Source organism: Camelina sativa, chromosome 8 (assembly GCF_000633955.1).
Source record: "Camelina sativa cultivar DH55 chromosome 8, Cs, whole genome shotgun sequence".
Classification (NCBI taxonomy): domain Eukaryota; kingdom Viridiplantae; phylum Streptophyta; class Magnoliopsida; order Brassicales; family Brassicaceae; genus Camelina; species Camelina sativa.
Genome location: NC_025692.1, coordinates 12,724,806 through 12,737,163, shown reverse-complemented (window position 1 = coordinate 12,737,163; position 12,358 = coordinate 12,724,806). Strand labels below are relative to the sequence as shown.

The window sequence follows — 12,358 nt, the reverse complement described above, 5'->3', positions numbered from 1 at the left end:
ACACATTGTCAAGGTTTCCTACTATATTACATATTTTCAGTGATTGAGTTTATCCATGCATATATATACAAACAATATCCAATGTGCATTGCCTAGAGTCAAGAAGTGAATGAGTAAATTTATAGCATGTTTCCTTGGCAGGATCCAGCAACTAGTACTTCAAGAATTGCAAGATTACAGATTTGTACGTCTTTTATACGAATAGCCAAAGCCGCTGAAAAAAGTGTTCTGCCTCACATGAAGGTAAATCTGATCTCCCACTCCATCCATTTAGAGACTCAGATACAAAACCAGGACCTATTTTTACTCAGATCTTATGGCTGGAAAGTTCCCTTGTGATTTTGATTAGCTTGCCTTATATGCTCTGATATATATATATATATTGGAGACCACACTGCACGCATAGGAAAATCTTTGAGCTGGTTGTTCGTTTTCAGGATTTCAATCAGAGGTGTTTACTTTATACGTCTTGTTCACGTTGGTTGTTGATCTTATACTGTAAAGCTCACCTATTCATGATTATTTTAGACTATGACTTCAGTTATGTGCTAAACCGATGAACTTATATTGTGAAGGTCGCCTATTCGCAATTATGTACAGTATTTCTTATACGACCACTATCCATTGCAACACCTTTCTTTACTGCACGACTTTTCGTTTTTGTTGTTTCACATTTGCCTCTCGGAATTATCCTTTAATGTGGTACGATTTTCATGTTAACTTCCTTCTTTGATACAGACTATTGCTGATACAATGGCATATATGCAAAGAGAAGGAACTTTGCTCCGGGGGGAGCATAACATTTTGGGTGAAGCATTTCTTGTTATGGCTTCAGCAGCAGGGTAACATGATTTATTTTTATTCTTTTGTTGCATTTATCCAGCATTAGGTTTATCATGTTCTTAAGTTAGGTCTGATCTTGGTGCAGAGCTCAACAGCAGCAAGAAGTTCTTGCTTGGTTACTGGAGCCACTGAGCCAACAGTGGGTCCAAGCAGAGTGGCAGAATAATTATCTATCAGATCCTATGGGGTTTGTTCGTCTTTGCTCCAACACGCCCTTCATGTGGTCTTTGTTCCACACTGTTACATTCTTTGAGAAGGCTCTCAAGAGAAGTGGACATGGAAAAAGCAACTTGAATACAACCTCAGTAAAAAGTCAAGATTTGCATCCTATGGCTCATCATCTATCTTGGATGTTGCCACCTCTCTTAAAAGTATGTGTATATATTCTCAAAACTTAAATATTCTTAGTTAACACGTAACTAAACTATGTTGCTACCAAAACCTGGCCAGGATTTCCTTAGATTAACGCGTTAACACTCATTTATCCTGTTTCTTCAGCTTCTCCGTGTTATCCATTCCCTTTGGTCTCCCTCAGTATATCAAACACTACCCCCAGAGATGAGGGCAGCAATGACAATGCCTGATGTTGAGCGATATAGTCTCCTTGGGGAAGCAAATCCTAAATTGTCAAAAGTCTCTTCGGTGTATGCTGATGGATCTTTTGATGGTGGTAAAGACGGACAATCAGAGGCAAATGAAGCCAATGTGCGAAATTGGTTGAAAGGTATCCGAGATAGTGGGTAAGGGATCTAGTAACCTCCTTTAGGTCTTACGTACGACATTTCTATATCTCCTGGTTAGCTAAACTATATCAATTTTGTGTGGTATATATGTTGTCTACAAATGCAGATACTATGTGTTGGGTCTATCGACAACAATCGGAGATACATTCTTCAAATGCCTAGATGCGAACTATGTCGCAGTGGCACTCATGGAGAACCTACAGTCGATGGAGTTCAGGCACATACGACAGCTTATTCACGCCTTTGTAGTTTCTGTTGTTAAATCTTGTCCGGCTGACATGTGGGAGTCATGGCTTGAAGTGCTCCTGCAACCGTTGTTTATTCATTGTCAGCAAGCTACTAGCTCCTCTTGGGCCAGTCTTATGCGTGACGGCAGAGCACAAGTTCCAGATTCGTTTGGTGTACAAAATGGGCCTGACATGAAACTTGAAGTAATGGAAGAAAAACTTCTGAGGGAATTAACTAGGGAGATTGCCACCCTCCTTTCAACGATAGCTTCTCCTGGTTTAAACCCTGGGCTTCCAATTTTGGAGCATCCAGGCCATGTGGGCCGTGTGGATATGTCTACTCTCAAGGATTTGTCAGCTTTCAGATCCAACTCTATTGTGGGGTATGCATACTGTTCTTGCTTTTCAACTTCTTTACTTGGGTAACTTTTTTGGATGAGAATAGAGTTAACAGTGTATCATATATGCAGTTTCCTCCTAAATCACAAAAACATGGCTCTCCCAGCACTGCAAATCTGTTTGGAAGTATTTACATGGACAGATGGGGAAGCAACCACCAAAGTCTGTTGCTTTTGTGGTGTTGTTGTCCTTCTAGCGATTCTAACAAATAACGTGGAACTCAGAGAATTTGTGTCAAAAGATTTGTTTTATGCGGTCATTAAAGGCTTAGCCATGGAGTCAAATGCCGTTAACAGCGCTGATCTAGTTTATCTATGCCGTGAAATATTCTTTTATTTCGCTGACAGAGACCCAGCTCCCCGTCAGGTCAGTATTCTTACAGAATTAACCACTCTGGAGTCCTTTTGCATGCTGTATTGTGAAATCTGACTGGTGTAAAATGTTTCTTAAATGTATCAGGTTTTGCTTTCACTCCCTTGTCTCACTCCCAACGACTTGCGTGCTTTTGAAGAAGCTGTGGCGAAAACTCCAAGTCCCAAGGAGCAGAAGCAGCTCATGAAAAGCTTGTTGCTGTTAGGTACAGGGAATAACTTAAGAGCGCTTGCTGCTCAGAAAACCGTTAATGTTATCACCAATGTCACTTGTAAGCATCCCTACTCTTCTATACGACGCAAGTTTCATATGAAAGAAGCCTCAAACTCTTGACATTTTTCTATTTTTACTTTTCCTTCCTCCAGTGAGGTCACGTGGACCAGCAAACACTTCAGAAGCTAAAGAAAACGAAGGGGAAACAATTGGGCTGGCTAGTGTTTTATGAGGTGAACCCATTATAATATGAAGTTAAAGAGAGGCAAGAGGATGAATTCTTACAACGAGACCGTACAGATATGTAAATTAGTCGGTAAAGAAGATTTTGCGGAAGGTAACAAAGAAGCGGCTTTTTGTTTGTTTGACACACACAGATGGATGAGCAGATACATTGAGGAGCAAGTGTTTCCTTGAACTTACGATGCATAAACGAGGTTTCGCATATCCAACCTATCGAAATTGCGATGCTACTTCTCTATAAAATGCCCATATTTGTATCTTTGTACACGAATCCACGAACCTTGGCACATCCATGATTGATGTAGAGAAAGCTCTGATCTCAAAAGTGTTATTTACTTTCCGGCTTTTTAGTGTTTTTTTTCAATCTCGAAAGCTCTGATATCTTCACTTTCGAGATACGAACACTCGTCTGCATGAGCATGACTAAGAATCCAACAAATACCAAATAAAAATTAGATTTCTAGGAAATGAGGGTTGGTCTAACAATCTATCTATATAAGAAGAACAATTAACAATCGTTTCCTTTCCGAATTGATATTTTTAAACATTAAAAGTACTCTTTTCATTTCATAATATAAGATGTTTTACAGATTTTGTATATATAAGATGTTTTACAGATTTTGTATTGTTTCATAATACAAGATGTTTTCAACTTTCTAGACAACTTTTAAATTAATTTCATATTTTTATATTATTTATTTTATATAACTTTTGTTTATTATTGGTTAAACTTTTAAAAAGTATATATTTCTTATTATGTGTTTCTAACATTTTATACTTTGAAATAGAGGGAGTATTATTTAAGTGTTTTTGTCATTTGGACGACATATGGGCTGTTTGTTTTTTTCACAACAAAAAGAAATAAAAAAATGCGCTGTTTGTTTTTTCTCGAAAAATAGAGAAATACCCGTATCTTTTTTACTTATAGTTAAGTCAAATATCCAAAGTTCCAAACTATTTTCATTTATATGATGTTTACTCGTTTAGCAAAAAAGAAAAAACAGAGACAGATACCTTATTGTAAATAGCTAAATTTGGGAATCAGGTAGTAGAATATTTGGTTCTGTAGGTGATGACTGATACATTTGTACATAACCTTTAATTCCAAAAGAAGTGGATAGCTATATGAATTTGGCCCTACTTTATTCGACATGACCTTTTAAATATTTGAAAAGCCATGGGCCAATTTATGTATTATATAACCGTGATAATAAAAACAATTTGTTCGTAGGAACAACAATATACTTATAAGTTATATAACATAACTTATCTAAATTACGTGACTAAGTCTATGTAAATAATGTTAATATTATCCTCTCTTTTTTTCCTTGGTAATAATATACCTTTCTTGCTTGGCACTAAATTGCACGTTAAATACCTGACAACTGTGTATGGTTATAATCCAGTTTCAAAGAGATTCAGATAATTGTTTTTTAATGAGGATTTCGATCGGCTGTGTTTTTAAAATAATTTCTAGGACGTGGATAGACTTTGGAGTTTGTATGATTTAGATTAAGAAAATTTTATCATATCGTCACGATTCACGTAGATTGAATCTTGGTTTAATTGATTATATTATATTCCTTTGACACTCAATAATTGGAGATCTCACACTATTTGATAGAAGAACAACATTAGAAAAAAAACATTACAAAAAAAATACTAATACACGTAGTATAATAATTTGTGCTGCTACGTTCGTTATTATGTCATTACAAAAAAAAAGGAGACTTAATTCACATAATATTTGTTCTTGAAAAATAAATTATTTGTTGTTGACAAAAAAGGTGATTAGACACGGGAACTAGAAGATCCGTAACCTCTTTGATGGCATTATGGCTAGAAGATATGGTAGTAAACTGAACACGTTTTTTAAGAATATTCAAAAAAAAAAAAAAAAGAATATCAAAACAAGTTCTTTTTTCTTTTACCAAACTATTTTCTTTTTTTCAAACATATATATATATGGGTGTGTGTATTGTGTACATATGTATTGTTGCGTTGTTTCTGATTCAGAACATATATGTCATATGATTGTTAAAAGAGAAATGGTAGAACCACGATAATTAACTAGTCGATTTTATGGTTATAACATATATAGACTCTCACTAATCTAATTTTTTTATGAGTTACATCTATAAACTAATTAACAATTACATGACTCGTAATCTCTTTATATCATTATTACTTTCGCAGGGTGTTTCAGATCCTATAGTTTATTTTATCTTTAGTCGTAGCACTCATCATATATGGTGAAAATTGGATTGCAATGCATGAATCCGAAACTTCCGATATACAATATTGTTAATGACTTAATGTGTACTCATATTGTATGACTTAATGTGTACACATATTGTATGACTTAATGTGTACACATCTTACAATCGTTACAAAATCTTAATCATGAATAACTTAAGAAGTTTTTTTTTGTCAACACATTAATTGAAAAAGATCTTACCATAATTGATAGCTTAATTTAGAGAATTTATTTTACAAATGCAATTTCAGAAGTTTGGAAAAGAGTTTATATATAAATAAATAAATATATATAATATACTATAACTTAAGAAGTTAGTTTTCCTTTGGTTCCTCAAATTTGCCATTAAAACTACCTCAATATGAATAAGATCTTTTCCTCATATATTTCTTCTACACAAAAACTCATCCTTATCATATTTTTATGTTCCATTAAATGTTTGAATATAGATTTATAAAAAAATATCAATCAATCAAAAGAAATTTCTTAAAGATAATTGTTGAAAATAATTTAAAAAAAAACTTAGATTCTATTGATAAATTATAAATTATAAATAAACTCATTAAAAAATAGTAAAAATTAATTTTTCTCGTGATCCTCAAACAAAAGTTTATACATAGTATTGCATCTATATATATTATCTTTCATTAGATTACTTCATCAAGTTTTTTGAAATATATACAAATGAAACTCGAATTTTGTAGATAAAATTTCAGGAAAAATGTGACTAAAAAGCTTTATCAAACTGACGAACAAAAAAAGAGGAAACAAAGAAAAAGACTTGTTTGTCTTCCAAAAACAAAAGCAAGGTACTGTAAAAGACAAAAACAAATAGAAAACTCATTTGATCTAATAAACTAAAATAAATAGCCAGAAAACTAATCTATATAATTAATATATTAGGTATATACTACCATAGCTTGTCTTACTGAATAACGAAACTCTCAATGTTTACTATTCACATCAGCTATTTGTAGGTTTCATGTCTGTTTAGAGAAACACTTATCCATTTTTATTTAGAGGCATAACTTTATAATAACTAAAGTGACCTAAAACTTGTCTTCCAAAAACAAAAATGTCATAGACAAAAGTAACTGGCATTTATTTAATTATCTTAAAAGATAAGATGACAAAAAAAAACTTGTCTTGCATAAACAAAAATGTCATAGACATATAATTAATATTTTTAAAATAAATTAGTATGCATAAAATAAGATGATCCTAATATTTGAAAATATTAGTGATCTTTTTCTTTTATTTTGCTACGTGGCAATGGTGAAAAGATAGCAACTAGGGTTTATGACATTTTTGTCACATATGATGCTGTCCGAGACTTCACCTAGCCGCCTACGGTAGATCTGATGTAGGTTGGGGGAGAGGGGTCTGGAAAAGGGAGAAAAAGAGGGGAGAAGTAGTGTGGGGGTTTCGGAGGATCTTGTAGAGGTTTCGTCGGGAGGAAGTCCAGTCAAATCGTCGTCGCTTCAACCGGTGATAGTGGTTCAGAACGGGAAGTTTTCCTTCCTGCAAGTCGCTCAAGAACGTGTTTTCACTCAACAAAAGTTTGTAATTTCTGAGGTGGATGGAAATAAGAAGGTTGTAGTGCCGAGTGAGGTGTTTGTGGATGCAAAACCTTTATGGGAGGATTTTGTAATTGAAATTCCTAAACTCAAAAGCTCCTCATTGTTGGAAAGATTCACATGATTGTGAACAAGATCGGGAGGCTTGGCGATCATACGTTTTTGATTGATGTATTTGTTTTGAATGAATCAGCGGTGAAGTTTCATATTCGGAATGAGGCATAGGGTGTTGAGTCGTGGAATGTGGAATATAACGGATCTACCTATGATCGTTTCTAAGTGGACTCCCTTTGCTGAAGAAGCTCAACCAGCCATGAAGTCATTCCACTATGGCTAACTCTTAAGAACGTTCCACCCACAATGTTTACGGAAAAAGGTTTAGAATTTCTAGCGAGTGCAGTGGGTATGCCTATTAGGTTGCATCCCAAAACCGAGGTGTGTGTCAGATTTGATGAAGCTCAGATCTTGGTAGACACCGATTTGACGAAAGAATTTCCCAAAGAGCATATTGTCACAGACGAGAAAGAAGGGGAGGTAGACTCTGTCGTCCAATATAGCTACCCTTGGCTTCCACCAAGGTGTACTTGTTGTCAAAAGTGGGGTCATCTCAGTTCTACCTGCTTGTCCACTGTGGCGTATGTCGTTCCTGAAAAGCAAGCTCAGCCACTGTCCCTTGACAAGGTAGTAAGTAAAAATCTTAGTTCTATTCCAGTTCAGGCTCATGGGTCTCAAAGTTTGGTCGTAGCTCTGGTTCCGAGTAATCCCAGTTGAGATACCGTTTTACTTGCTTCAGTGGAGGAGAAGAAGGCAGAAGAGTTGATTACACAAAAAAACAGGCTATGGTAGTATGGGGAATAAGCAGACAAAGCTTAAGTTTGGAGATGTCTCACTATTGAAAAACTCCTACTCTATTCTGGAGGAAGAAAAGGTGGAGGAAAATTTGGCAATAAATATGGTTCAAAAGGAGGCTGAGACGGTTGTTGAGGAGGAAGTAAATCAAACTTCTTTGGAGGATTAGAATGTCATAATTCGTCAAACTAGGACAACTATTAAGCGTGGATCACAAACAGATGTGCCTTTGCAAACTTATTTGCTTCGGGGTACCAAAGCGGCAAATAAACAAGGTTCAAACCATCCTGCTCATTTTGCCAGGGATCCCCATAGAGACCAGAGTAAAAAGCCTCTCTTAAAACATTAATATCAGGATTTTGTTAGAATTTTTGAGGTCTTAACAAATCTTCTAAGCATTATGTAATAAAACAGTGGGTGGAGGGAAACAAATTTCAGTTTGGTTGTCTGCTTGAGACTATGGTTCGGGAAACAAAAGCTCAGTGGTTGAGGAGATGTTTGTTTCTGGGATGGTCTATTTTGACGAATTATGAACATAATAGTCGTGGTCGCATTTGGGTATATGGAAAGATAATGTGAGTTTGGATCCATTTTTGAAGAGTGGGCAGTTAATAATTTGTTCAGTGAAGCTTGATGAGGAAACATAGGAGTTATTTTGCTCTTTTGTTTACGCGTTGCACACTATGGAGGCTCATAAGTTTTTATGGCAGGAGATCAAAGATCACCATGACTCGCCTCTTATACAAAATAAGCATATGGGGAAGCATTTCCATGTCGATGTTCATCCGATGCGGGATTTCCAAACGGTTGTTAACCTCTGTTCTCTCTCGGATGTGGCCTCTCATGTTCTCCTTTTTACATGGTGTTATAAGAGGGAAAATGATTTGATTCTTAAAAAGCTTGATAGAGTGATGGCGAATTCTGCATGGAAACGATCGAATCCACACGCTTATATCGTGTTTAATGTTGGGGGTTGTTCAGATCATTTGAATTTTCGGATCATGGTGAAGGGAGCACAGTTTAACTTTGTTAATCTGTTGACGAAAATGGAGGAGTATCTACCGATAGTTGGTTCCTATTGGCAGGACACACAACCTCTGTTTTTATCCACTTCCTCTCTTTTCCGCTTTTCTAAGAAGCGTAAAGGCTTAGAATCAGCTCTGCGGTCTTTGGAAAATCATCATTTGGGTAATCTGGTTTGGAAGAGTAAGGAAGCTTTTGATTCGTTGTGCAAAAAGCAACATGCCAACTTGGCTAATCCATCACCACAGCCAATGGAGGTGGAGAACACTGCTTTTAAGCAATGGGAGTTCTTAGCTTGTCTGGAGGAGAAATATCTTAAGCAAAAATCAAAGTTGCATTGGTTGCAAGTGGGTGATAGGAATAACAAAGCTTTCCCTAGAGCGGCTACAATGCGGGCAGCTATGAATTCTGTTAAGGAGATACAATGCCAAGACAAAAGAGTGGTTGTGAAGGAGGATGAAATTAAGGTGGAGTCTGAACGATAAGTTAAAGATTTTCTGTAGGCTATTCCTAGTGATTTTGAGGGTTCCACGGTGGATGAGTTTGAGCTCTTGTTGCTATTTCGTTGTTTTGTGGCTGATTAACAAGCATTAACCCGAGTATTGTCAGGTGAGGAGATCAAGAAAGTTCTATTTTCTATGTCCATTGATAAGTCGCCTGGTCCGTACGGTTATACTTTGGAGTTTTATAAATCCACTTCAGAGCTGTTGGATACAGAATTTGTCTTACCGGTTCAGTCTGTTTTTTGCAAAAGGTGTTCTGCCCAAAGGTATCAACTCTACTATCATGGCATTAATTCCCAAGAAAGTATCTGCAGTGGCGATGAAAGACTATTACCTATTTCTTGTTGTAATATGATTTATAAAGTTATCTCAAAGATCATTGCAAATAGACTTAAAAGAATGCTGCCAAAGTTTGTTTCCAGTAATCAGTTTGTTTTTGTGAAAGACCGGTTATTGATTAAGAATGTGATGTTGGCTACAGAGATAGTTAAAGATTTCCAAAAGAGCTCCCTCTCTAGACAATGTGCTATTAAGATTGACATTTCAAAGGCTTTTGATTCGGTTCAATGGTCCTCTTTGTCTGAGGTTCTCACTGCTATGCAATTTCCACCTATGTTCATTCAGTGGATAATGCTTTGTGTTACTACCACCTCATTTTTGGTCCAAATCAATAGTGAGCTAGCCGGGTTTTTTAGAATTTCTCTTGGGCTATGTCAAGGATGTTCTAGTCTCCGTATTTGTTTGTAATTTGCATAGATGTCCTCTCTAAATTACTGGACAAGGCGGCTGGTGAGCACTTATTTGTGTACCATCCACGGTGCCACAACCTAGGTCTCACTCATCTTAGCTTTGCGGACGATTTAGTGATTCTCTCTAATGGGAAACTACAATCAATTGAGGGGATCATAGCGGTACTTAAGTAGTTTGCAAATGTTTTCGGTCTAGCGATTAGTATGAAAAATGTATATTTTATTTGGCCGGGGTGGGGGGAGGGGGTGTCGCTCAACGCTTGGACTCTGCTAATTTCTTTTTTTGGGGATGGCTCTTTGCCAATTCGCTATTTGGAGCTCCTGATAGTCACTAAATGTCTAACAAATACAGACTGTTCACCGTTATTGGAGCAGATTCAGAAGATGATTAGGTCATGGACGGCTCGTTATCTCTCTTTTGCCAATCATTTTAACTTAATATCTTCTGTGTTTTGGAGTGTTTGTAACTTTTGGATGGCTGCTTATCGTTTGCCTAAAGAATGTCTTGATGAGTTTAAATCATTTTCTTTGGTCGGGGACAGAGATGAACACTCGGAAAGCCAAGGTTGTTTGGGAGGCTGTTTGTAAACCAAAAACAGAGGGAGGGCTTGGGTTGCGAGCACTTCAGGAGGCTAACATAGTTTTTTGTTTGAAGTTGATTTGGCGGTTGGTTTCTCATGGTGACTCTTTATGGATGAAATGAGTTCACATGAATTTGTTGAAACAAGTTTTATTCTAGTCGGTGAAGAGCTCCACTACTCGGAGTTCTTGGATCTGGATTACACTTCTTAAGTATCGGGATTTAGCTAAAACATTTTGTAAGGTGGAAACAGGAAATGGGGAGCAAGCATTTTTCTGGTTTGATAACTAGTCGGGTTTGGGTACACTTCCTCATAGGTTTGGTGTAGCAGTGTTCTTGATTTGGGGAAAGCTTGGCAGAGTTTTGTGGCGGAGGCATGGGCTCACCGTCGACGACGAAGGCACCGTGCAAACCATCTTAATGTGATAGAGGATGCATTGCATTTACACTTGCAACAACGCCAATAACGAGTTGATAGAGTGCTTTGGAGTGGTAAGAATGATGTTTTCCGCCCTAAGTTTTCAACTCGAGATACTTGGAATCACATTCGCACAATATCTAGTACGGTGGCATGGCAAAAGGGATTTTGGTTTAGTCATGCTACCCCAAAGTTTGCTTTTTGTGTGTGGTTGGCAGCTCTTGAACGCCTCTCGAAGGGTGCTCGTATGGTTGCGTGGAACAGGGGGTCTACGGGCACTTGTGTGCTATGTCAACTCACCATGGAAACTTGAGATCATCTTTTCTTCTCTTGTCATTTTGTCTCATCAGTGTGGTCGGCTCTTGCTCAGGGTCTGCTAACAACACGATATAAGACTGATTAGTCTATTCTTCTTGCTTATCTATCAAATCTACATCTTCCACTGGTAGAGGGATTCTTTATCCGCTATGTCTTCCAAGTGGTTATTTATACGGTTTGACGGGAAAAAAACAGTCGACGGCATGATGAGACACCCAAGACTGTAACATCTAATGTTGAATGGATCGACCGACAAGTATGAGATCAGCTTCAAGTCATTAAACTATTAGGGAATCAGAGATATGATGAAACTTTTCAAATGTGGCTTCCGTTTTGTTTTTAGGATGCGATTTTGCCGTATGAGATCAACTTCAAGTCATTAAACTATTAGGAAATCAGAGATATGATGAAACTTTTCAGATGTGGCTTCAGTTTTGTTTTTAGGAAGCGATTTAAATTGTTTTTTTCAGCTATTTGCATTCTAAAAGTAATTGCTGCACAAGCTATAAAAACATATATATATATATATATATATATATTTAAATATAAATTAACATTACATTTTTAAAAAAAATAATCCAAAACAGAGTTGTCAATCTTTCAAAAAAAAAAAAAGGAAATTAGAAATAAAATCATTGATCTAATTAAAATAGTAGAATAAAATAAACAGCCGAAAATGTCAGGGGTTATAATCATCTGCGATAAAGTCCACGTTAACGTTAAAACCCCTCAGACAGTACACTGTTCAGATTGAAGATCGTAAATGTAAATCAACGGCTGTAAAATTAGCCATTTGTACTTTCATTACACAAACAGAGAGAATAATACTCTCTCTTCTCTCTCTCTCTCGCTCTCTCCACTTAGAAATTGGAATCTTCTTCTTCTTCTTCTTTGTTCGTTCGTTTATCTTTATAAAAAAAAAAAAAAGGGACCGTACACGTCTCTCTCTATTTCCAGCAAAATTCGAATTCGTTTAAATTTTCTCAGTCCCGTAATTTTCTCGACTTCCTTCTTTTTTTTTTTTTTTTTTTTTTTTTTTTTTTT

General features: G+C 36.4%; 2 protein-coding genes across 2 annotated transcripts in view; both read left to right on the top strand.

The window, feature by feature from the left end:
- The window catches only part of LOC104709479 (protein HASTY 1-like), a 7,650-nt gene extending 4,264 nt beyond the window's left edge, over positions 1–3,386 (top strand). Inside the window, exons 14-22 of the mRNA XM_010426087.2 lie at positions 5–13; positions 142–243; positions 739–842; positions 929–1,214; positions 1,342–1,583; positions 1,693–2,196; positions 2,284–2,578; positions 2,672–2,855; positions 2,950–3,386. Of these exons, the coding sequence (XP_010424389.1) occupies positions 5–13; positions 142–243; positions 739–842; positions 929–1,214; positions 1,342–1,583; positions 1,693–2,196; positions 2,284–2,578; positions 2,672–2,855; positions 2,950–3,029 (1,806 nt within the window). The 3' untranslated portion in view covers positions 3,030–3,386. The remainder of the gene's footprint in view (positions 1–4; positions 14–141; positions 244–738; positions 843–928; positions 1,215–1,341; positions 1,584–1,692; positions 2,197–2,283; positions 2,579–2,671; positions 2,856–2,949) is intronic.
- Positions 8,407–9,231, top strand: LOC104709478. The gene has a single exon (XM_010426086.1). It carries the CDS (start codon positions 8,407–8,409, stop codon positions 9,229–9,231), a length of 825 nt encoding a protein of 274 aa, XP_010424388.1.